Source organism: Cydia pomonella, chromosome 6 (assembly GCF_033807575.1).
Source record: "Cydia pomonella isolate Wapato2018A chromosome 6, ilCydPomo1, whole genome shotgun sequence".
Classification (NCBI taxonomy): domain Eukaryota; kingdom Metazoa; phylum Arthropoda; class Insecta; order Lepidoptera; family Tortricidae; genus Cydia; species Cydia pomonella.
The window spans coordinates 17,703,714-17,730,291 of NC_084708.1; the positions used below are offsets into that span (position 1 = coordinate 17,703,714).

The 26,578-nt window shown below is 39.1% G+C and overlaps 1 protein-coding gene across 1 annotated transcript; it reads right to left on the reverse strand.

Annotated features, from left to right (window-relative positions):
* Window positions 1-785: 785 nt before the first annotated feature.
* Window positions 786-25,222, reverse strand: LOC133519163 (lamin-C-like). The gene is made up of 10 exons (XM_061853122.1): window positions 24,703-25,222; window positions 14,558-14,690; window positions 13,375-13,573; window positions 11,929-12,050; window positions 11,043-11,183; window positions 9,380-9,585; window positions 8,954-9,221; window positions 3,815-4,036; window positions 3,355-3,447; window positions 786-2,815 (listed from the first exon to the last, which is right to left on the reverse strand). The coding sequence occupies exons 1-10, from the start codon at window positions 25,131-25,133 to the stop codon at window positions 2,771-2,773; spliced, it is 1,860 nt and encodes a 619-aa protein (XP_061709106.1). The 5' UTR covers window positions 25,134-25,222; the 3' UTR covers window positions 786-2,770.
* Window positions 25,223-26,578: the final 1,356 nt, after the last annotated feature.

The following is a 26,578-nucleotide window of genomic DNA, read 5'->3' on the forward strand; positions in this document are numbered from 1 at the left end:
AAAACGTGTTCAGCTTCAGATATTTGTGAACACTTTGCTCGCTCTGATATATCTGATGGAGACTATCGTGCAATGTACGGTCCGGAGCCGTACAAAACATCTCGTCAAATTAGAAACACGAAATTATTTTAGATTTTCCACATCTGATAATCATCAATCAATATTTTATTCTCTAGTGAGAGACAATAAGTTGATTGGTATCCCATCAAAGACTAGTTACAAATAGTGTTTTAGGAATGGCCCCAAAAAAATATAATAGATTGCCAAATGTAATTTGAGGTAGAGGGCCTAGAATTTAAAGAAGACTTAAAAAAAATGTATATAATAGACCAAGCTTATTATTATTACCCAATTAATGAATGTATAATATTTTAATTGATTGACGTTTTTTTTAAACACCTCTGACATCAGTTTTATATTTAGTTTAATTTTATGCATGTGACGTCGACCTTGTATATGATGTGTAGGTATTACTATTTTTAAATTATTTTAACATGTACTCTTAGGTTTATTAATTTTGGTGTAGTTACATTTTTATGTCGTACGCCGAAAGGCACACCATGGACCATAGGCCAATTACCTAAACAGTAAACTGACACCTTATGTAACCCATGATGACGAAATAAATAAATCTTTGAATCAAGTTTGCTTATCCTTTACTTAGTTCAGCTCTATGATCTGGTAATTAGTTGCATCTAACACCATACTGAAAAGATGTATTTTTGGTTGGATGGAAGAAAACATTTAAGTTCAAGGCAAATGGGTTATGAAATAAAAAGCAGAACTAAACCTAAATATATCTTTATTTCAAATAATGTGTATTTTACACATGGAAGATATAAACGGTCAAAGTTAAGGGTCTCATGATTATTTAATAACAAAGTGAACGTGAAAATGAATCAGATTCAATCCTCTCAATAAAAAATATGATGAACATTTTTTCCATAATAATTTCCAATTACCATCAATGTGCAAAGATGCTGTTTCCTAATATTTTACATGAGAACCTTCCATTTGAGACTTGCACCTATTACTTTAGTGTAAAATAGCATTGAATGTGAACAAAATACTGGACTTAACAAATTACTCATACATAGTCAGAAAGATTCATTACACTGATTTAAAACACAAATGCTGTAGGAGTTGCAACAACCGTGTAGATTTAATCTACCTCACTCTAGATTTGTGTCGACGCATATAAAAATTGCCTCGAAACTTGGTAGTGTGGTGGTTGATTTTGTTAGTTTAGCGAGTTTGATATACGTCGACACGTTTGATTATCGATAAATTAATTACCAACTAGTGCATTAGTATAATCTATTACTCCCACCGATGTATACTTCGTTTCCGTGTTGGCGTTAATCTAAATGCACGCATCTTATTGTATACTTTTGTTTTACCTATATTAAAAATATTACGTGATTCAGTTAGTCACTTCTGGAAAGATACAACAGTGATTTGCAGATTAGCGACAAAATTTGTAAAAAAAAAACACATTGATTTTTTTAAGACTAGCGTGACAACTCTTGTATCTCCCCTCTTGATAAAATCATTAATGATTATTATATATTATCTAAGTAATGAAAATCTATTCTCTTACACAAAAAGAAAATTTCTTAAAAATTAAAAATGAACTTTATAGAAACTAAATTTTATAATTCTTGACAAAAACATTTAAATGAGCATAGAATGTTTCCAAATTATGTTTGGGATTCATGGCAAACACAGAAATATGATTAGCATACAAAAGTCCCACTCAAGAAAAGTATAATTCGAAGCACCACTGGGAAGGCGAAACTTTGAGTGGGGATTTCTGATAGCAATTATGGACTTGAATCTTATGGTAAATGACAGTGTCAACACAAAAAATCAATTTTTCATTTGTGGCATGTTAAACTAGAACATAGCTAATAATAAATAGCCAGTAGGCACGCCGATTGACTTGTATATATTTTTTACTACATTACAGTTTGATTTTTCGGACAACAATACAAAAGAGTGACATTTACTAGAGATCCCCAGTCAATGTAGCGCCGGACAGGCGGATGTCGACGCACAACTATTATAATAATAACATTTCATGTCACCGGCATTGTGAAGGAAATAATTCAATGCTCATTAAACTTGTCGCTATACTTACCAATAATGTGAACCACAATGTTTGTACTCTGTTCACGGGTGCCATTACACTAAAACGGCAGTGGTCAGCTACTCAACTAACAGGCCAGCCGCCTAGCCGTTACATTTCTATTACAAAATTGGAGATATAAGGCTGTATTAAGTGCTATTACTTGCACTTGACTCCAGTCAATCTAACACAAGTCTATGTGGTAAATTTAATCAGTGCTCAAACCAGCTTTTAAGTAACTAGAGAAACGGGATGTAACTTTATTTCTAAAGCACCAACAATCGTACCAAAAGCCTGTACTTTACATTTACATTTAATTATTCACTCATAAAAACATGTCATTTGACATCAAAATATTGATCAATTTCAACTAAAATCAATTCCCTAAAGCTCACACATTATTAATTCAAGCCAGTCTAGTTCTAGCAATCGTCCCGTGAACATTTTTGAAATACTTTGGCCGTGGTCTAAGTCGTGCTCACAGTTATATCATACGGGGGTGAGGCACGGGTAGGTGGGTGGCAGCACTAACTTTTTGCACAAGAAAAGCCCAATTCAGGCCACGGCCACGTGAGTCGTGTGTCGGCTGCAAGGAATCCTATAGCGTAACTGGTGGGGAGGCCCCTGGCGGCCGCTACTCCGTTACATGATGCGGCAGTTCTCGTCACCCTCGCGGATCTCGCCCAGCTGTTGACAAGTTCACATTTTGTTAATACTCATTTGATGATATTCTTCTGCTGCTGGCGTCACCAGCGGCTTTAGAGAATTCGCATTTTGCAGACCAATATTTTGACACTTTAACCAATTTCTCCACGAAAACGTAGGTTTTCAATATTTTTATAAGAAAATGCAGACTATACAGAAAAAGTTAAAAAAAAGGTGCATACCAGTTATGGTATGCATCTTATTTTTGTAAATTATCCACCATCGTAAATTATCACACAATTGTATCAATAAATATAATATTTAAGGATTTCATATGGTCCTCGTTTTCAAAGTACTTTAACGTAGAATGATTTTTAAGCCTTTTCCAGGCATAGTACGATTCATCGACCACATACGCGCTAATAGAATATATATATATATTTGGGAAATCCTTGTAGATTAGTGCGGCCTGGAAAAGGGTTTTAAAGGTATCGACGTTTAGTCTTGACCGCAGATTTCGAAAATTCCAAGCATAAGAGAAACAATTAGCGGTAGAATATATGTGATATGTGTCGGCGTACCTGCTCGCGGCGCGGGAACTTGTGCGCCAGCTCGCGGTGCCGCTGCGCGCTCGTGCTCACCTGCCGCCGCTGCCGCTCCGAGACGGCCACCTCCTGGAACAAGACGTGGGTTACTGAATACGATAAACAAGTTGTTCGAGAGATCGGTGCAATTTATACGTCATATTAATTATATTATAGAGGTTGGAAACGGAAACAGAGGAAAAGGAAATGTGTCTCCCGTCTCAGATATATTTCAGCGACAAATAAGTGGAGATACGCGAGTAAAAGTGGTGCACACGAACATATTCCATCGAGGCAAGTTGGCCGTCCCGATCACAAGCGGTTGTGAGATACCAAATTTTGAATTGCATGAAAATTTAGTTAAAATTTTCTTGGCCGTTTTTTATTTGGTAATTTTAGATACTAAACACTCGCACAGTTAAAGTTACGACATTAGTGTAACCTGCAAGCGACTAACCTCCTGTTCGTTGTTGAGCAGCGCGGTGGTGAAGTTGTCGGCGACGAACCACTTCTGGCCCTTCATGACGATGTCGCGCGGCGGGTCGTGCTCGGCGCCGGTGTCGGCCGACCACACCGTGGCCACGGCGCCCGGCTCCAGCTTCACGGTGCGGTGGAACTTGAAGATGGTCTCCTGGTCGCCCGCCTTGCGGACCACCTGGTAGCCGCTCAGGCTGTGCTCCTGGGGAGTTTAAGAGCCCTTAATCCTTGGAGCGTTCTCCGATTTCACGAAATAACGCTCGATAGATGGCGTTGGCGCTCGGTACGCGAGCGCCGGCAACGCGACGCGCGTTTCAATGCAGACTAGAATAATCTTGATAGTTTTCAATATAATTTCAAGCAACATTAATTTTAGTGTCATATGATATCATATGGGCACTCTTTATTTTATTGTATATGCAAAGTAGTTTTTTTTTTTATGTACACTACTGCTAAGTGTACAGACTACAGAGTGTACTATAACCCTTGCTCTTTATTCTGTCTCTTTCACACCAATGGAAAATGAAGAAGTTACTAAATGACTGCAGGTATAAATAAAGTATATTAGTGCGATAGAGAGACAGATAGTGTTTCATTGTCGTATCGTAAACGATTGGCATGTTGGCCACACACTTGCTTAGTGCCTAGCCAAAATACCAATCGTTTGCGTATATTAGTGCGATAGAGAGAGAGTAGTGTTTCGTTGTCGTATCGTAAATGATTGGCATGTTGGCTACGCACCCATGATACCTAGCCAAGAAGCCAATCGATTGCGCATATTAGTGCGATAGAGAGACAGATAGTGTTTCCTTGTCGTATCGTAAACGTTTGGCATGTTGGCTACGCACCCATGCTGCCCAGCCAAGATGCCAATCGTTTGTGCATATTAGTACGAGAGAGAGACAGATAGTGTTTCGTTGTCGTATCGATTGGCATGGTGGCTACGCACCCATGCTGCGTAGTCAAGATGCCAATCGTTTGCGCACATTAGTGCTATAGAGTTTCAGTGTTATTTGAAATCACGTTAGGGTTTGTATTATTATTTTTGACCCGAATGAAGTCCATCCAGGTTCTTATGATGGAGTCAGGAGTTGGTCACCAGAACTCCTAATCTACTCATTATAATTCCATCGTGCTTGGGCTCAAAAGATTTGCCCTGACGAACACCATCGATCTAGATGAGGTCCAGGGTCTCATGACGGAGTCAGGAGTTGGTCACCAGAACTCCCCAGAACTCCTAATCTACTCATAACTCCATCGAGTTTGGGCTCAATAGATTTACCCTGATGAGCACCATCAATCTAGATGAAGTCCAGGGTCTCATGATGGAGTCAGGAGTAGGTCACTAGAACTCCTAATCTACTCATTATAATTCCATCGTATTCGAGCTCAATAGATTTGCCCTGACGAGTACCATCGATCTAAATGAAGTCCAGGGTCTCATGATGGAGTCAGGAGTTGGTCACCAGAACTCCTAATCTACTCATTATAATTCCATCGTGTTTGGGCTCAAAAGATTTGCCCTGACGAGTACCATCGATCTAGATGAAGTCCAGGGTCTCATGATGGAGTCAGGAGTTGGTCACCATAATTCCTAATCTACTCATCATAACTCCATCGTGTTTGGGCTCAATAGATTTGCCCTCACGAGCACCATCAATCTAGATGACGTTCAGGGTCTCATGATGGAGTCAGGAGTTGGTCACCAGAACTCCTAATCTACTCATTATAATTCCATCGTGTTTGGGCTCAAAAGATTTGCCCTGACGAGTACCATCGATCTAGATGAAGTCCAGGGTCTCATGATGGAGTCAGGAGTTGGTCACCATAATTCCTAATCTACTCATCATAACTCCATCGTGTTTGGGCTCAATAGATTTGCCCTCACGAGCACCATCAATCTAGATGACGTTCAGGGTCTCATGATGGAGTCAGGAGTTGGTCACTAGAACTCCTAATCTACTCATTATAATTCCATCGTGTTTGGGCTCAAAAGATTTGCCCTGACGAGTACCATCGATCTAGATGAAGTCCAGGGTCTCATGATGGAGTCAGGAGTTGGTCACCAGAACTCGTAATCTATTTATCATAACTCCATCGTGTTTGGGCTCAATAGATTTACTCCGACAAGCACCATCAAATTACCATTATGATGAATAGATTAGTTCTGGTGACCAACTACTGAGTCCATCATGAGACCCTCGACTTAATCTAGATCGATGGTACTCGTCAGGGCAAATATTTTGAGCCCAAACACGATGGAGTTATGATGAATAGACTAGGAGTTCTGGTGATCAACTCCTGAGTCCATCATGAGACCCTGGACCTGATCTAGATTGATGGTGCTCGTCAGGGCAACTCTATTGAGCCCATACACGATGGAGTTATGATGAGTAGATTAGGAGTTCTGGTGACCAACTCCTGACTCCATCATGAGACCCTGGACCTCATCTAGATCGATGGTGCTCGTCAGGGCAAATCTTTTGAGCCCAAACACGATGGAGTTATGATGAGTAGATTAGGAGTTCTGGTGACCAACTCCTGACTCCATCATGAGACCCTGGACCTCATCTAGATCGATGGTGCTCGTCAGGGCAAATCTTTTGAGCCCTAACACGATGTTGTTATGATGAGTAGATTAGGAGTTCTGGTGACCAACTCCTGACTCCATCATGAGACCCTGGGCCTCATCTAGATCGATGGTGTTCATCAGGGCAAATCTATTGAGCCCAAACACGTTGGAATTATAATGAGTAGATTAGGAGTTCTAGTGACCAACTCCTGACTCCATCATGAGACCCTGGACTTTATCTAGATTGATGATGCTCGTCAGGGCAAATCTATTGAGCCCGAACACGATGAGGTTATGATGAGTAGATTAGGAGTTCTGGTGACCAACTCCTGACTCCATCATGAGACCCTGGGCCTCATCTAGATCGATGGTGTTCATCAGGGCAAATCTATTGAGCCCAAACACGATGGAGTTATGATGAGTAGATTAGGAGTTCTGGTAACCAGCTCCTGACTCCATCATGAGACTCTGGACCTCATCTAGATTGATGGTGCTCGTCAGGGCAACTCTATTGAACCCAAACACGATGGAGTTATGATGAGTAGATTAGGAGTTCTGGTGACCAGCTCCTGACTCCATCATGAGACCCTGGACCTCATCTAGATTGAAGGTGCTCGTCAGGGCAACTCTATTGAGCCCAAACACGATGGAGTTATGATGAGTAGAGTAGGAGTTCTGGTGACCAACTCCTGACTCCATTATGAGACCCTGGACCTCATCTAGATCGATGGTGCTCATCAGGGCAAATCTTTTGAGCCCAAACACGTTGGAATTATAATGAGTAGATTAGGAGTTCTAGTGATCAACTCCTGACTCCATCATGAGACCCTGGACTTTATCTAGATTGATGATGCTCGTCAGGGCAAATCTATTGAGCCCGAACACGATGAGGTTATGATGAGTAGTTTAGGAGTTCTGGTGACCAACTCCTGACTCCATCATGAGACCCTGGGCCTCATCTAGATCGATGGTGTTCATTAGGGCAAATCTATTGAGCCCAAACACGATGGAGTTGTGATGAGTAGATTAGGAGTTCTGGTGACCAGCTCCTGACTCCATCATGAGATCCTGGACCTCATCTAGATTGATGGTGCTCGTCAGGGCAACTCTATTGAACCCAAACACGATGGAGTTATGATGAGTAGATTAGGAGTTCTGGTGACCAGCTCCTGACTCCATCATGAGACCCTGGACCTCATCTAGATTGAAGGTGCTCATCAGGGCAACTCTGTTGAGCCCAAACACGATGGAATTATAATGAGTAGATTAGGAGTTCTAGTGACCAACTCCTGACTCCATCATGAGACCCTGGACCTCATCTAGATCGATGGTGTTCGTCAGGGCAAATCTTTTGAGCCCAAACACGATGGGATTATAATTAGTAGATTAGGAGTTCTGGTGACCAACTCCTGACTCCATCATGAGAACTTGGACTTCATCCGGGTCAAAAATAATAATGCAAACCCTAACGTAATTTCAAGTGAAAATGCGTTTTTCAGAAAATCGCAGCCAAATAACACTAGACCTTACTCATAGTGTTGTGTTCCTGCCGGTGAGTAAGGTTGCCAGAGCTCAACGAGGGGCGGGAGGGGGTTAGGGTCGGCAACGCGCATGTAACTCCTCTGGAGTTGCAGGCGTACATATGCGGGCCGTATGCTTGTTTGCCACCGACTTAGTATTAAAAAAAAAGTAACACTGAAAATCCATCAATAAGCGAGTCTGTTAGGCATACTGTAAAAAATGAACTTTTATTAAGATTTTCTAATCGCAGTATATAGCACTTCTCGGAACTCCGTAGCTGATTACGATCGCAACGAATGCCTGACAATCGAGCACGGGTCCGTCCTCTAAGCGCGCTCCGCGCGGACTGAGAGCGGGGGCGTCGCTGCTGCGTGATTTATACGTGTTTTAAAAAAATATAAATTTACGGCAATGTAGGTCCCATAGCTACGATTTTTTTTTTTATAGGTTAACATAAAGTTACACTTTGCTATAATATTATTTTTAAAGCAAAATATGCGTACAATTTGCGGAAATAAAATATAATAAAACCCTGTTTTCGCCAAAAAAATGAAGAAAACTCGGAAGGTATTTTATCAGTTTTTTCAAATGAATCTTCGATTGTTAATCATTCCAGCCCCTCGTACGAGATATGTTGAATCAAATTGTAGTCATTCATGTACCAAATGATTCTTGTTTATAGCAAAATTGAGAACCGAAACGCCACATCTCACTGCAAAATTTGGAAAAGACTCCCAAAAAACCTCATTAAAAAAGAGGTTTAAAAGAGAAAATGAAAATTTGAACTGTTGGAGCCCCTAGTTTAGGAAACGATTATTTCAGTACGTTATCAGTTTTTGAATAAATACTAATAGTTACGTCGTAATCTTGAATGAAAAAGGAAGCATTTTACAAAATACGCTCGTCTGTAGGAATAAGGACTCTTAACAATTATTTTCAATTTTTTGTCGTTCCTCGCACCGCAGAATTTAATTCAGTCGCGCACCAGAGAAATATGATTACGCCAAGTTAAAGTGTTCTAGTGACCTTCTTGCCCTTGTTGCGGATCTTGACGAACTTGCCGTCGGGGCAGGCCTCGGCGACCTCGAGGTCGCCCTTGGCGCTGGCGGTGACGCTGTAGTCGGAGAGCGAGCGCTCCTCGCTCTCGTCGAGCAGCGTGCGCTTGCGCGCGGCGCGCAGCGGGGTGGCGCGGCGGCCGGGCGTGCCGCGCCCGCTCCCGCTCCCGCCTCCGCTAACGCCCGACGCCGACGCGCGTGACTCGCTGCGCCCCGGCGACTGCGTGGTCAGGTTCAGCCTGGACGACAACAATACGCCTGTTATTCTATAAGCTTTTAAGATCACAATTTATGAAAGAAGAAAAATAAGAGTGAAATAACCGGAGAGGTCTGTCACCTTTTTAGTAATTGGTTTAAGAAGTGACAGGTTTCTAGTCACTGGACAATTTGCACCGACCTGTCCTCCTCGCCCTCGAGCAACGTCCTGTAGGTGGCGATCTCGTGGTCGAGCGAGATCTTGATGTCCATGAGCGTGGCGTACTCGCGCAGCTGCGCGGCCATCTCGTCGCGCAGCCGCGCCAGCTCCTGCTCCAGCGACGCCAGGTCCTCGGCGTGGCGCGCGCGCTCCGACTCCAGCTGGCGCTCCAGCTCGCGGCAGCGGTTCTGGACATATTTCAGACATTCGATAACGGATAACACATTCGATCAATCCAACGGTAACACTTTTGTATTTTCCTACTCCTCTACTGTTATCTGTCATTTATGCATTCATTAACACGAATATAAGAACATACATAAAAGGTTTCAAGAAAAGTCTATATTGTCTATTCCTCATAAAAGCTCTTGTGCTTTTAATCGCTATAACGTTACTGCGATTAATGGCTACCAACCTAACAAAACCAAAACGAATACAGTTTTTTCCTACTCCTCTACTGTTATCTGTCATTTATGCATTCATTAACACGAATATAAGAACATACATAAAAAGTTTCAAGAAAAGTCTATATTGTCTATTCCTCATAAAAGCTCTTGTGCTTTTAATCACTATAAGGTTACTGCGATTAATGGCTACCAACCTAACAAAACCAAAACGAATACAGTTTTAAACTAAGTGCATTGCTGCCAACTTACAAAATATTCATTTGGTTTCATAGTAAAAATAATTACTTCATAAGTCAGAAACACGCATGTGACACCCGTAATATAGCAACACCCATAGACTACGAAGACCGCTTAGCGTTGCTTGTTAGTCTCCGTAGGCTACGGTGGCTAAAATTGAGAAAAAAACTGTCCAAAAATTTAATTTAGCAAGTAGCAAGTACCAGGGCCTCATGAGTTACGAGGTGTCGCTGACCGGCCGGCCGCGGCCCGGGGCGGGCCGGGCGCGTAACAAGGTATGCTTGCGAGTCTTGGCTATATACTTTTGCTTTGTTTACCTAAGTTAAGATTTATTTTTGTTGACTCGTAGGAAAAATATTGTATGCAACGTTGTATAAGTAGGTCAAAAAATGCTTGTGGCGTATTCCTCATACAACTGTTGCATAAAATACTATTATCGCACGTCAACTACTGTGTTTAATGTATTACGCCTAATAACAGTTAGAAAGAATGCATAACAACACAGCAGAAACATATGATTACGTAAAACCAACATTATATTTGGTTCATCATGTGTGTCTGCCTGTAGCATTTTTTTTTAAATATCTTGTCTATCGTAATATTTCCTAAGTATGTTTGGTAGATATAAAAGCAGTTAGAGTCTAACCCCATTATTCATAAACGTCTACTAAAATTGACAAGCCGCTAATAATCGTTTGCCCCTTTCCGACGTATCAGTATGATGGAAAGGGACAAACGATTATTAGCGACTTGTCAACTTTAGTAGTTGTTTATGAATGAGGGGGTAAGATATTCTTGTTTCAATGGAACTAGTGATCAAACTCAGTAAATGAAATAAAATTGGGTTGAGGCGGGGATTCTAAAATTATAGTAGCGCGCGCGTTTTCCTCGACTGAGTGTGTCGCTCTGTGTGAACCTGCCTAATCACACCAAATTATGATTTGAAAAAAAAAAAACATATTCTGTCAGAAGAGTAGAATGAATGGATAGTAAATACTCACGCTGAGTGCCGCGTTCTTGTTCTCCAGGTCGTTGAGCGTGGAGTTGAGCGAGTCGATGCGAGTGCGCATGGTGCGGAGCTCCTCTACCGCCACCGAGGCGGCGTTGCTGTTGCGATTGGCTGCCGCGTGCAGGTTCTTCATCTAAACACATAAGTAACAACTTTACACATGACCATAAAAGTAAACAGTAAATTGGTATTGTAACAAGTAAATTTTGTAACGGATACAGTTGACAGTCCGATATTTATATTAATACGATTGTTCTATGCTTTTTATCACTGATATATGTGCCCTCTGACATTAATCAGACAATAACGTAATAGTTGCACGTCTTGTCTTACGTTGGATATTTCACAATAGCTCGGATTGATAAACATAATTATATTAATAGCCGGGTCCACACAGAGCGAGCATACCATTTCCTCAGGCACAAACCGGCCAGTGTAGACGTGCCTCGGCCGAGGCGGAGCGATCGGGCGAGGAAAACGCATGCTCCGCCTCGGCCGAGGCACGTCTACACTGGCCGGTTTGTGCGTGAGGAAATTGCTTCGCACGTACGTGCTCGCTCGCTCGCTCTGTGTGGACTCGCCTAATGCTTAATCATTTATACACAATATTTGTACTTTTGTTCAAGGAAAGCTGCTCTAACAGGAGAGGACTTTTTTGGTAGAAATTATACTCGGTATTACTAAGAGGATGTTTTTTGACACTGTCTGGAGAAAAAAAAAACCGCACGTGTTGAGGGTGAGTGAGGTAAAGGACCAATTCCAGTGCGCTGGAGTGACACCTACACCATTAGCAGCCCTCTACCAGGCATTCAAACTGTCAAAGAACCTGGTTGCATGGAGAGCAATAGCATAGTGAGGATTCTCAGACATAACAGTACCTTGTTCTCATACATGGCTTCAATGTCCTCGCGGTTGGCCTTGATGTTGGCCTCCTGCTGCTCACGCAGCTCCTGAAGGCTCTGCTGCAGCTTGGCCTCATACTGCTGCGCCAAGCGTCCATCTGCACACGAAAAATAATGTGATTGCTTAAAGATACACAAGATCGGAAGTTTAAAATTCGCAAACCTCGTAACTGATTAAAGGCCACTTAGGTATTTGCAACTTTAGCCAAAATTACCTATAGTTGCAATCCTCTTAACTCCATTCGGAGGAGATAAAACGTTTGTGACTTTAGCCGAGGATAAGACTTCTAGGTAAATAAAGGCTTTTATGGGTTCTGATTCATAACCTGGATCTCAATAAAATTATGGATAATATCCTTTTGTATTTATAATAATAAGCCACAAAAACACTTTTCATTAAAAATGAAGCTTTGCGATCCTAGCGAAATAACGGGTTTTTTTTCATTTCGAGAGAAAACCATCAACAACTAAATCTTAAAAAAAATTGTATCATTCTAAATTATGGTATAATTTGGGCAATCCTAATACACTACCAGGGAAAGGTGTTAATTAGTAATGATTCTCACGATGAATACGAATGAATTTGTGTTACGTTATTTTGGTTTTAATAAAGGTGACAAACGACTTTCGCCCTTATGCACTGCAATATATTAAAAACAAAAATTGCAATTTTTGCGGAACGGTAGCGCTAGTCAGTTATTAAAAGCCCTTTTAATTAATGGTAATAATAAACCGGCCAAGACCATGTCGGGCCATACTCAGAGTAGGGTTCCGTAGTTACTCTTCCGTCACAATAAGCTAAACTGGAGCTTAAAGTATGGTAGATTATTAACCAAGGGATGAACTGTGGGGTGTGTACGTCTTTTTACTATGAAGGGGAAACTTTTTGCGATAACTCAAAAACAGCTAAACAATTTATATCCGCTATAGTTTTCATTTAATGTCTTTCTTAAGCTCTACTTCCAAGATTTTTTTCATATTTTTTTGGACCTATGGTTCAAAAGTTAGAGGGGGGGGACACATTTTTTTTTCTTTCGGAGCAATTATCTCCGAATATATTCACTTTATCAAGAAATGTTTGTTGAAGACCCCTATTAGTTTTGAAAGACCTTTCCAACGATATCCCACACTGTAGGGTTGCAGCAAAAAAAAAAAAATTCACCCCCACTTTACGTGTACCCTAAAAAAAATTAAATTTTTAGATTTTATTGTACAACTTTGTCGGCTTTATTGATTTATATATCCATGCCAAATTTCAGCTTTCTAGAACTAACGACCACAGAGCAAAGCCTCCGACAGACGGACAGACAGACAGACAGACAGACGGACATGGCGAAACTATAAGGATTCCTAGTTGACTACGGAACCCTAAAAAAGCACAATTGGGCTAAAATTTAAACGATTAAAGATTGACCGACTCACCGATCTCGGAGATCTCGACTTGGCGGCGGGTGCGGGTCTCCTGCAGCTCCTGCTGGAACACCTGGTCCTTGAAGGAGAGCTCCTCGCGCAGGCTCTGGACGGTGTTCTCCATGTCGATGCGGCACAGCATCTCCTCTTCCAGGGTCTTGCGAGTGTCTGCGTATACTTTGCGGAGCTTCTCCAGCTCTTTGGCGAGTTCCTACCGGAAAGAATATGAAGATTAGCAACACAGACTAATTATTATTCCCAAAGTTAAATCTAAATATAATAAGTACCTAATATATTTCAATTTTATTAAAAAAGGCATTTTCCCGGAAATATCGCAAAAACTTCATTCTTCTTCAAAAAAAGGTAAGAGTACTCGTAAAAGTTTAAAGGATTTTTTGGCATTAAAGCATAGCCTCTATAACTTAGTCCGTTTGAGTTAATTTACGTGGCTCAGTATATCATTATTAGGTCGCGAGCTGAAAACCAGCTTGATATAATTTTAATTCCTTCCTTTAATTTAAATTGTTTTCCATTTGCATATGTCTTACTTAGATCTTTACTCTACTTTGTGTCCTTTCGTCAATTATGCAAAGAGTACATTAGCACATAAAAGGGAAGCGAACACATAAACAAGCAATTTAACTGGAAGATGGGCGTTAAGTGGTTAGTCATTCTCTTGGAGCAGACATACCTACAATATCGCGTACCTACACGCCTGTTTTGGATGTGCACGAAATATTTAGTACATTTATTAAAAAGTACCTAATCATTGCTCGTAGCGCGGATTTGTGTGATAATGATAATGCTTAGCAAGAAAATATTTTAGGCTTCAAGGACTTTTTAGACATTTTACTACGCGCTCTCTGTGAATTTATGTGGGCTCAGTGAGCTGCAAATGAGTAAATTACATTTGAAAAGTGAGTTTTTTTTTTAAATAAATTTTCCCTTGCACATCGAGCAATCGATCTTGGCCCTCTAATTTATTTATTTCAAGAAGCATCAAACATGGACGCATTGTGGACGGTAATACACAGGTTTCTCTGCTGTGCGACGGAAATGCAGTACAGTAACAAGATACTAACAGCAACACTTTGAACTGGCCAATCTGGCCATCAGTGGAAGTTTATTATGTCTTTACAAAACGGTTTAAGAATTGTCAGTTAATAGTGTGGACGATGATGTGGATGATACATACCCTGGCTTCATCTTGGGCTTTCTTCTTGTCGGCAAGGGCAGAGTTGTACTTGTTGCTCTCTTCGGTAAAGCGGGTCTCGTAGTGACGAGCCAAGTTCTCCGCCTGGGTGCAGTCTTTGGTCTTTTTGTCCAGGCTGCCGAAAAAAACAACATTATGAATACATACATACCTTCACATTCGATCGTTATTTATTTAATTCAGTTTTATAAATATATGGGATTGGTGTTAGTACTTCGGTTGTAGTTACGTCTTATTCAGGGAGCCTTGGGCCAAGATGTCTCATTTTTTTGGCAAACAAGCATACGGCCCGCCTGATGGTAAGCAGTTTCCGTAGCCTATGTACGCCTGCAACTCCAGAGGAGTACAAAACATACAAAAACTAGCTTATAAAATGACTAATAATTTATTATCACATAGCACTTGGTAGGAAATGAAATGATGTCATAGATACAAATGTCAAGAAAACAATGTAAAGGAAGGACAGTCGTTTGATAAAGGTATTTCATGTTTAATCACATGAACAATAAATAAGATAAGTCCGAACAAATTGCCTGCTGCTCTTTGATACGCAATTAAGACATGTAGCTAACAAGCAATTTATTACTGATAAGTGATAGCATTTTGGCGGACTGAATTATATTCAACGACAAATAGTTGTTAAAGAAATGAGGTCATTTCCAGGCTGCATTCCGATAGCGTCAACTTGACCCGCCGAGGTTTGAAGACGAGTCGTAGTAATACGGTAAACGCGAGGTTGCGCAATGGTTACACGGAACGATCTTCAGTAAACACGCTATCCGGTTCCCTAACATTCACAAAACGTTGTAGCGCTATGGTGTAGGCGGACCAGTGGAACTCTGGTCTTCGCTTGAGTGTAGTTGTAACCAATTACGGCCAAGTTAGCTAGTTACGAGCTCGCAGTGTCCATTTACCGGTTAGTGAAGTGAATGCTGCGACCATTTAACGCTCGTTTGAATCGAGTTTTCCCGCGCTTTGCGAATCCACGGCGACGCGGCCGCGACGTCGCGGGAGACCGACGCCGAACCTTGGCCGATTTTTATTCCGGGCGATATTAAGGCGTGATTACTGATCGTTAGCTTCCCTGTAGATATCTGTATATCTAACGCTGTATTTACACGCACTTATTAAGTTTGAAAAATAAAGAATTCAATACGAAGTGACCCGTTTTCAATGCTCTTGACCTCAGAAAAGAAAAATAATAGTAAACCCGGCCCAAATGGTACGCAGATATGATAGAAAGCTATAAAATCTCAAGGATAGATCTATCTAGATTCTAAGGTACTAAGAGTATGAAGTAGGTGCCCCAGGTTTGACGCTATTAGCATTAGATAGTTTCCTATTCATACAATTTGACGAAATTAACAATTGTGGTCCATTGGCTATCCTATCACAAATACACCTCACCCTCTTGTGAACTCTGTAAAAAACGCAGGAAGTTTCGAATACCCATTATCGTAAAGAAAAGGGGTCAATATAATTTATCATTCATTTGATTTACGTGCACTCTTGTGATTAAGCAGCGTTGATTACTTCACGTGTATTTTGATATGATATTACAATGTATGCGTTCTAATACCGACCTTACTGCGTACGCCAGAAGAATCAAATTATAATTACCATATTTGTAAATTACGATAATCTGAGATAATTTTAACTTCATGTAAACAATGACGGCATTTGATAAATAAATAACTAGATACGTACGTGTTGTGGTCATCTTTATATATTATAACTGTCAAATCCCATGGTTGCTAATCAAGGTCAAATACCTAAGGTATGAGAGAGATATTTACAGAGATTACGTCAGCGTGCTTTAAATTGTCCACGAAAAGGAGCTACGTTTAGATATCAACAGCAGCTAAGGCGGTTATCACACTGGATGTGGTTCGCACGTCACTCCGGTGTGCGAGCGGCATGTCGCTATAATACGCCCATAGCGTTGTCTCGTTCAAACATCGAAGCGACGTGCGAATCGGATCCAGTGTGATAACCCCTGAATAGGCACGAGCGCGTGTTAAATAGGTATCGATTCAATGAAGTGTATTGTATTTTTTTGTGGTTGTCAGGCAATTAAACGGTAGATCATGCTCATAGCCTTATCGATGAATGCAGATTTAGGGATAACTGGCGTGATCATCAAATTAATCTCCATCTCTATTGTGCTTGGTTAATCCAAGAAACAGTACTTGTAATTACAGTACGTTTCCTGCACCAAACTGTTTCTATTACAAATTATTACTGGGAATTGGTATTTCATATTAATGAATAAAGCGTACTGATTATCCGTTGGTAATAAGCTAATTATAATAAATAGGTTTCTAGATAGCCAAGTTAATCAAAACATGTGTGCAGCAATTCCATTTCTAAGCTAAAATAATGACGGGAAATATCCCCCACAATGGCGCTATTGAATAAAAAGTGGCGAAACCAGTTGGATTACAAAATCACTGAGAAAGTGCCGTTACTTTAAAAATAATGGTTGGTTTTTCTTATAGAACTATACTATACGTCGTAGATGGTTATTAATGCGAGCGACTGTAAACTTTCTGTTGGGCGATAAAAAAATATGGCAAAGCGATCGATCCACTGAGCGTGAAGGCCAAGGATTGATAGATGGGCTACGTAGTCCGTACGACCTCACAAGCTAAGGATGAAAATGCGTTGTTACTTTATAATTGGGAGATTGGAAAGCTTATTATTTCTTACTTTAAATTTGGGAGTTTGTTGGACCTATCCAGGTTAATTATGTCGCTTAAGAGCAATTCCTAGCTGAGCAACTTTTCAAATCTCGAATTTTTGAAGCTATGTTTCTGTCGCGCTGCGGTGGGCGGGAGCCGGAGCTATCTAAGTGTGAGTGCGCGCACACAGACGCGAGACTCGTGCGCTCGCTCATTGCGCGCCGTTCCGTCGACATCGCCCGCGAGCCAGACGGAATTTATTCTGCGCTGCCCGACGCAAGTTGTTTTTGTTGTTACCACGTAATATTGTTTTTCATTTTTATATTATACTGTATCTATTACACCCTAATACTAAACACCCTATCACCTGTACTAAATGTATTTTACACCTATGATGACGAAATAATAAATGATTGATTGATTGAATGATATTAATTACCATATAGGTAAAAACTGCAAAATAGAATGATGTCTCAGCTTCGGTTGTCGTCGTACAGTCAAGTGCAAAAATATGTATCGAAAGAATCGTCTCATAAATATGGTACTACGCTCTTATTACACTGGAATAAGATGCTATGGGACATATTTTTGAGTAAGATGTGTACACCCATATTTTTACACTTGACTGGACCTATCCGTATCAGTAAGTTGAGAGTGATCATGGTGTATTGTGAAATTTTGTAAGTAGGTATAAATATACCTATGGTTAAACTACAATCTATTTAACTTGTAGTACGATGGGGCTAAACTTGGGCCGCCTTATTGAAGAACGTATCGCAATGACAATCTGGGTAAAGTATGTTGGGATAATGCCGGACAATTTTGGGACCAATTGAGAGAACTCGTGAAAAAATGTTTTTTCGAGATCTCAACACGTGACAGATTCTTTAAGTACGTAGCGAATCGTTAAATAATAACCGTAGATTCGGCCTGAATTTTGGTAATCTTCAATATAGAACGGTTTTAGTTTTGTACCTGTGTAAAGATGAGACATACTTTTTTTTAGGGTAACGAGTGTTTTGCCATCAAGGGAGAACATTGGATGGTGAAAAAAAGTTGCTTCTAATGGAAAGAGAATAAGGTATCACAAATAAATAGGTCCGGTGTCTACCCTTTTGTATCCGATCTTAACCCTGATACAAAAATTGGTAAAATTGTGGCTCTCAAACTTTGATACCTATGTCATAAGGCAATTTGATAAGTAAACAATGTGCTAAGAAACCTCTTATTGTAAGGTTTACCCGAAGTAATAAAAAAAAACACTAAAATAATAGATACGTTGCGAAGTTTTGACAATTTAAGATTTCGTGAACTGTACAGGTTTAGGGAAAGTGTAAATGTATTGTTTTTTGAATGGAATGTAAGTACTGGAAGGTCTGGAAGATATTAAGTACTTAAGTAGGAGGGACAAAAATCAAAATAAAAAATAATCGTGCTCAGTCATTTTTAATGAAGGTCGCCAAAAAAATAAGAATCAAACTTAGAAATCAAAAAGACTTAGTAGTTCTTTAAAAAGGTCAAGGTCACTGAGAGTCCATCTTGAAGTATGGAACATAATTAAAATTGCGATTTTGTTGGTTTAATTTTGCAATTATGTGTATATATATATATATATATATATAGTTGATATACAATCTTTTTTTTTTTTAAATGTAAGGATCGTATGTAAAGAGTAAAGTAAATATATAGGAAAAGAGAGCCCTCTTGAAGCATTTTAAGGAAACTAATTTCGAAGCCCTATCTCTATTTTGTATCCGAAACTAGCAATGTATGTATGCGTGCACATCTACATTATGCATCCGTATGTGTAGGTACTTTATTGCGAAAAGTTGCTTATTTGCTATCTATTTTACTCGATTTTGTTATAAATTTCAACATGTATCATCATCCCTATACAATATAAATACTCTTTATTGCACACCTCAATAAAAGAAAACAATACAAAAGAAAACATACACATAAGCACAGGTAAACAACATGCGGTCTTATCGCTAAAAGACAACCTTTGGGTTACGGAAATTAAAAAAATTACATTGTCAGTAACCGTCGCGCTGGTAGTGGCACTGGATAAAAATAATGGTACGAAAGTGTGATCAAGAAAACAATAAATGTGATAATTAAGGTCAGTAGGTAAATTGAAGAAAATTTAAAGTTTGATAATCACTGCTGTTTTTTAAATAGGTAAAGATCTGATTGTTTCTGGTTCGATCTTTACCTGGAAGGGTCAAAAAAAGGGGAAAAAAGGGGGTATCGGTCTACAGCAGTGCTAGGTCTGTTAACACAATTACAAAAACAAACACAGTTTCATCACAATACGCAAAATAAATTACAGAGCGAAGATCGGATAGAAGGAAGAATTCGCGAAATTTACCTTGCTCTCTGTGATTGCACATAGCACAAGCCCGACTCCCTGAGCGACGCGGGGACACTGACAGTCGAGGCGCAATGAATGGCGTCTTACACAATGTTGCCAACATTAAAAAATAAAGCCAAATTAAGGGGAAATGAATGTCCTACGTTCTTCACCCGCATCCGGTATTTACCCAACATACCTTAATCGTTGAACCGCCGCATTTCAAAATGGCCCTTATTTTGATATCGGCTAGCCGTAATGTAATACGGCGGATTATACAATATGACTGCGATACTTATATATAAATCCCCTCGTCAATGTAATTTCATTAAATTTTCTATCTAGTGGCAAACATCAAAGTAGTTATCTTTTACTTGTGACGCACAAGTGTGAGCAATGTAAAATACGATATTTCTAAAAAAAGTTGCCTACTACGTAATAAAAGAAAATGTGATTATTAAATTATAATACGAAAGGTGGTCAAATCGCAAAATGCTGTCGTTTTATTTAAAATAATGAAATAATTAGACCAGTTCCGAAAGTACCGGGAAATCCCGGTTCTTTAAAACAGTACCGGTTCTGCAATCCCTAATAAGGATGTTATGCCCATCACTATTCCTCCTGTGTACGTATATTTAGAAACTGTCTCCGCCTCCAATTCGTGCGATAAGGACAACTGCAGCTCGGACCGAAATTCACTCGCAAAAAACTCAATAATCGAGGTTTCGCTCTCGACTGTTTCCTCCTCCAAAACGCAACTAATCATTATGAAATTTTGGAAATTGCAAGAGGAAGAAATAATCTATGCCGCTATGTTTTGATTTTTTGGATATTTTTTGTCATATTTGTATACTGTGCCTTTTTTTACAGCCAATTCAATTTAGCCGTTTTTGCGATTTTCGAGGCGCTGTATCTTTCTTCAAAATAAAATAATCCAAAAAAGCAAAACATAGCGGCACAGATATTGATGATATTGATCTTATTTGAAAAAATCACTGCTCTAGGTTAAAAATCCAGGGAGGAATCAGTCGAGAGCGTTTGTATGGAAAAATCGCAACTAGGAATTCCTCTTAACTTCAAACTCAGATAAATCCATTCGACCCTCTCAGCAAATATCTACCTTATTACCTTTTCATAATACCAAAATCGCATAATCTGACAGATGGATTTATGAGTTTGAAGCTAAGCGACTCAATTGTTAGATGACGGACCCACGGTAAACTTTCTGTCGCGCTATAATAATGAGGCAAACAATTCGATCCACGGGACGTGAAAGCCCAGGATCGATAGATGGCTCGTGCGACCTCAATGAGATGAGAATGCGCTGTTACCCTATAATTTCGTAAATTGGAGATGGAGAACTTATGCGGGCAATAAAATAAATGTTCTAATAAGAGCACACTAATTATTTTGTAGGCATGAATACCGTTATTTTTTTATTAATCGCGTACGTAACCTGTAAGTTCTATTCTTTTGACTACTTGCGCCATTCAGGGCTAGCCACTAACTCGGAGTTAACCGGTTAAACACGGAGTTACCAGTACAATTCCGTGGCCCTATAAAGTTTTAAATCTACAATAGGTATGTTTCCGAATTTGCTTACGCTACTAACGTCGATTATGACATTGAATAAAAAGGTTGATTTCGTAAGAACTATGCGTAATCGGAGTTCAGACTATTTTTTTACTGTCGATAAACGTTATTTCAATTTCAATTTTCAATTTATTTATTTCAAAAGACAACAATGGTCCACAATGGTTAGTAACATTTAAGGTTTAAAAACTAAGTGTTAGTAGAACAAATACAAAAAGAAAAACGAAAAGTACAGCAACAAAAACATACAATCACCTGGTACTCCTGGTAGCGGTCATGAACACAGACACAGACTGAACAGGTGTTTCTGTCTCTCATCCTGCATTGCATAGGCCAAGTTCGAAATATATAAATAATCATGACGTGTACACTCTGCATTTGCAGAAATGTTTTTTATCGACACCTCGGTACTTATTTGTATGCATCACCTCACCGCTAAATACGCGTCTTACGTCACCGGCGGTGGGGGCGTGACGTCATCACGGTCAACAGTCGCCAAGGCCCGGTGACCACATGGAACATCGATGAATTTAAAATTTAGGAATATTTGGATTTGAGTATAAAATACTCTAGGTATTTGTTTTAAAATTCTTTAGGTTTATTATAGGTCATGAACTATCGTCTTCAATAATTTATAATAGTCAGAATATCCTAAGCCCCTTATACCTACGTAATATTGACGTGTTGAATTCGGACGTTTTTAAGAAGTTTTTTAATAAAATAAATAATAAATCCTGTCCACTATTACAATAATAACCCAAATCATTGTCGATTTCAATTTAATTTAACAAAAATGCGTACTGTATGCGTATATGTTATATAAAATATTAACTACATATTGATTTAAGCGAACACGATCTTCACCCATTATTTACTAAAACGGAACTTTATCGCGTGCACACAACTACATACAAAAGAGGCTTGCTTTCATTTACTTGTTAATTCCTTACTTGACAATTCCAAGGTAAACTAATTGTGTAGTAAATTACTCTGCACAACATGAAACACCAAACCTTCTGTATATTGATGAGAATTAGTGAAACTATTTTGGCTTTTTTGGAACTTGGCAGTTGTTTTCTAATAATACAAACAACATTTTTCAACTTATTCACAATATAAAAATAGGTGAGTACAACAATATCTGTCTGGAAAGATCGAATGAGTAGCAGGTATAGTTGACTTCACCTGTCAAATGAACTTTTATCACTTCACCAGCCGAAGCCGATAATTTCACCTGATAGGTATTGTATTAGCTCTACTATACTTACGGTATGTAGATTATTGTAATTATCGTAAGTAGGAATCCATGCATAAATGCATTTAACGGAGCTTTATTTACGACATAATGACGCGTCAAAACAATTGGTGATGACATGGCTAATGCTTCACAGGTACTTAGTATGCATTTAAAGATAAGATAATGGGTGATATAGATTTCCTAGTCTCAAAATGCAATTGATATATTTATGGACAGGTAAATTTCTATATATGGACAATATCATGTTCTGACAAGGAAAAAGTACAAAAAAAATATTTTAAGCAACAGTCAACCCTCCATACAAGTGCCAATAAACTTTTGAATTTTTTTTTATATTTACATTTTCCTAATCAGAACATGATAAGTGATAAGGAATATGCCCTTAAACGAAATAAAGCAACCACACCAAATAAAGTAGCATTTCTTTTCATTAAATGCTGTCTACAACGAAATTCATCCCAATCAAAATAGGTATATTAATCAAAATAGGAATATTTTGTATAGTAAGTAGTCATTACCCACTAGGCCAGACCGGTTGTCTTACAAGGTTAATAGAAGTTATCTTCTATGAACTTCCTGGACATAGAGAGTAGCAATGAGAGAGGTTATCAAGGGATAACATGGGATCATTATAAAAAGTGTGACAACAGGCTTTTCAGTCAACCTTAAACCTGGTATATAACATTCCAGGTGTTTAAAATCAATATTACTAACTAATAAAACAATATTATTTGTTTACTCTTACAACTGTGGAGGGAATAAATGATATCATTTAATATTATGATTTGAAAAGCCACTGGAGGGCTTGGTCCCTTGTTTTTAATTTGTTTACTCTTGTTGTGGGTATAATTTAAAAGCATAAAGAATACACGCGCGTTTCTCGGCCTGTTACGGCTAACATCGATCTTTACGAAAATGGCCAACTGTGTCAAGGTCAGGCAAGAAGGTAGCATTCACATAGCTAAAGTAATTTTCCTCATCACTCCTTTAAGGAAAGAAGCATAAATCAAATTTATTTGGTGCTTGTTACACATTAAATAAGGTAACTAAACATACACTTAGACTAGAGCTTTTAATGGTTTCTTACTTGATATTTTATTAATTTTGTTTTGGACCTAGCAAGTATGATCACATAATATAATCTTCTTCTTATAGCTGTTTCTTTTAATGAGGTGTGCCTATAAAGAGTATTCTATTGATATCTAATTATTACTAAGTAAGTTTTAATTATTTTAATTAATCTATTTTCAGGTTTCGGCATAAGATACTACTGAAAGAAAATGTGACCACCGCCATACATAATGAGGCAGGAACGGATGGAAATGATTTATATGAAAACCCCTATTCCCATCTGTGCCTGGCGGGAAACAAAGGGTATACACCAGGTACAGACTTTTGGATACCAGAAAGCAAAGCCTGAAATATAGATCTAAAAACTACAAAGGTTCCATAAACTTTTTAAAATTGCAGCCTCTTTGTCTGCTACTGTATTTACACTTTTCTGACTGACGCAACAGTTTAAAAACTAGTGGTCTATACTCAAAATATAGTACTATACCTACAAAATTTACAAAAGCAATTCATGTAATAGGTATGAATCAAATTAAAGTTATTTTGGTTCTTCTAAACCAATTGGAACCCACATAAAAGTATTTTGCCTTGACACACTTCTTTGGCAAACTAGGTCTAAATACTGTATCCACCTACATTTTCTTTTGGCTAGGAAACCATCATGGTTTGTATACAAACAAATATTGCTGCAATCAACACTTGAACAAAATGCTTTATGTAATTAGTGAAGCACATTTGTTTACAAATAAATCCATGTCAGCAGGTAACAGGTAATAGTATGCGTTTTTCAGTAAATGGTACCGGATGCGAAATAACAATGTTGTAGGTATAATAGTAAGGTCTAGGTCACAGAGCAACTTTTGCGAGGTTAGAGCTAGAACATAGACTTCCGATAGCCGTGAAGTAAGAATAACTTAAGCGAATAGGAAGTGAGTTTATTTTTTAGCGTAGTATGCGATTGGCATAGTTATATCGAGGTATGATGTCACGATGTCGTAAAAGCGAGGCCGCGCGCTCGTCACAGCGCGCCCGCGCAGAAATGCCGCCGATGACGTAAACTTTAAGCTAACCTTAGCCGCAGTCCCTCAACATAACCCTCACTTAAATAAAAATGATGCTATCACTTGCAGCCATTACCGCCCGCACCCAAAATAGCTATATCAATGCTTACCGCTTTTTAAGGTCGTCGTTCTCTTCGTACAATCGCTTCAAATCAATCTCTAACTTTGCTTTTTCTCTGGATGTATCGTCTAACAACTTTCTAGCATCTTGTAGTTCATGCTCGTACATCCCCTTGATGTTTGAGACTTCACGTGTGACCACCTCCTGTGTAGTTTGAATCTCTCGTCGTAAACCTGAATTCTCGCTTTCAAGCTGGCGAACCTTGTCAATATAGGCCGCCAGACGATCGTTCAAGTTTTGTAGCGCATCTTTTTCTTGTAAGCGGGTGTGTCTTGTAGGACTAAGCGGGCTACTGGGCCGGCCGGCAGAGCTAGAAGGGCGGCTTCCAACAGGAGTACTCGATTGTTGTGGGCTCTGAACGGATGACACAACACTTATATTTGACGAAGATGTCACCGTCTTTTTTGTTTTGGACGACATTGTCGAACAGTTTTTAAGTCACGACACTTAGTATTTGCACAAAAATACAATCCACGCGAGCTCAACTCGGAAACGCAAGCGTAACTCCGAGAAACAGTGTTGCCAACTCGGATTTTGAAAATATGCTAGACTCATCTCTAAAATATGCCAAAAATATGCTAAAATTTTTTGAAATGTGCTATAAAAAAATGCTAAAATGTCACTTGAAAAAAGGCACTTTAAAATAATATGGTGTCTAAAAATACGCAGTAAAATGCACCGCCGTTGTTTGTTATTTAGTTACGACTGTTACGAATCTGCTGTTGTTTGGAAAAATATTTGATAGAAATTTATTTAATGGTTTTATTATTGACCAAGTGCGCGTAAAACGCGAGCAAAGCATCCCGTTTCATGCGTATAACCGCGGACATCGAAAATTAAAAAATTCCAGCAACTAATTCTGTAACTCTAATTACACCTTAAGTGGAGTAAAAGAGGTAGTTGCTCGCAATTTTCCATTATTGATGTTCATGATAGGCCCTCTGCTGAGACTAAAATGCCGACTGCTATCCCATCCCAGCAAAATAGCAAAACAGAGATTTGGGTAAATTTCTGTACAAGATCAGTGAAGGCCAGTCCAGATGGGACAATATTCGCCCAATCCGATCAATTTGTTTGATCCAATCAGGTGGCGTGGACGCAAAAATAAAATCGGCTCGCCGATCACACTTGATTCGATTTTAAGATTTTGATCAATCAAATGGAGATGCGGTTGCAAGAATCCCAATTTTTGACGCTGTGTAGTATGTGCCTTTGGGGGCAATTATTTTTGATTTCTAGCGCTCGAATGTCACCATAAATCTAAAATTGGTGTTTTAATTGTGTACAAGGTGAACCGTGGACGCTAAATAGGATTGACACCAATTTTTTTCTTGATCGACCTCGCTTCGATCATCCCGTCCGGACGGGCCCTAAGTTCTGTCGTAATATCAAAAACAAAGCTAAATCAAATAAATGTATTATATTATATAGGTACATGTATTAAAAATATTGCACGCATACGCTACGCATACTAAACTTAAAGGACGATGTGAACTGCTAGAGTGGCAGAATAAAAAATGGTAGATAATCCAGCACAAACTACACAGCAGGTTGACTAAGCATGAAAAATGCAAAACGGAAATCAAATATGTCACTCCACGAAAAAATCATTCATTTAAACTTTATAAACTGTATTTAGTTGCCATTTTCAAATTATTATAGTCCATCGACGTCCATCCGCCCATCCACCACCACAAGTCAAAATTCACATGAAAATATGAACCACATAAAGCGATGGCGCATATTGTTGGTACAAAGTGGGTGCAATGCAAACTTGGCTTAGACAAAATATGCTAAAAAATATGCCAGATGCTAAATGGTAAATTTTCATGCCAAAGCGACTGAAAATATGCCAGATCTGGCAT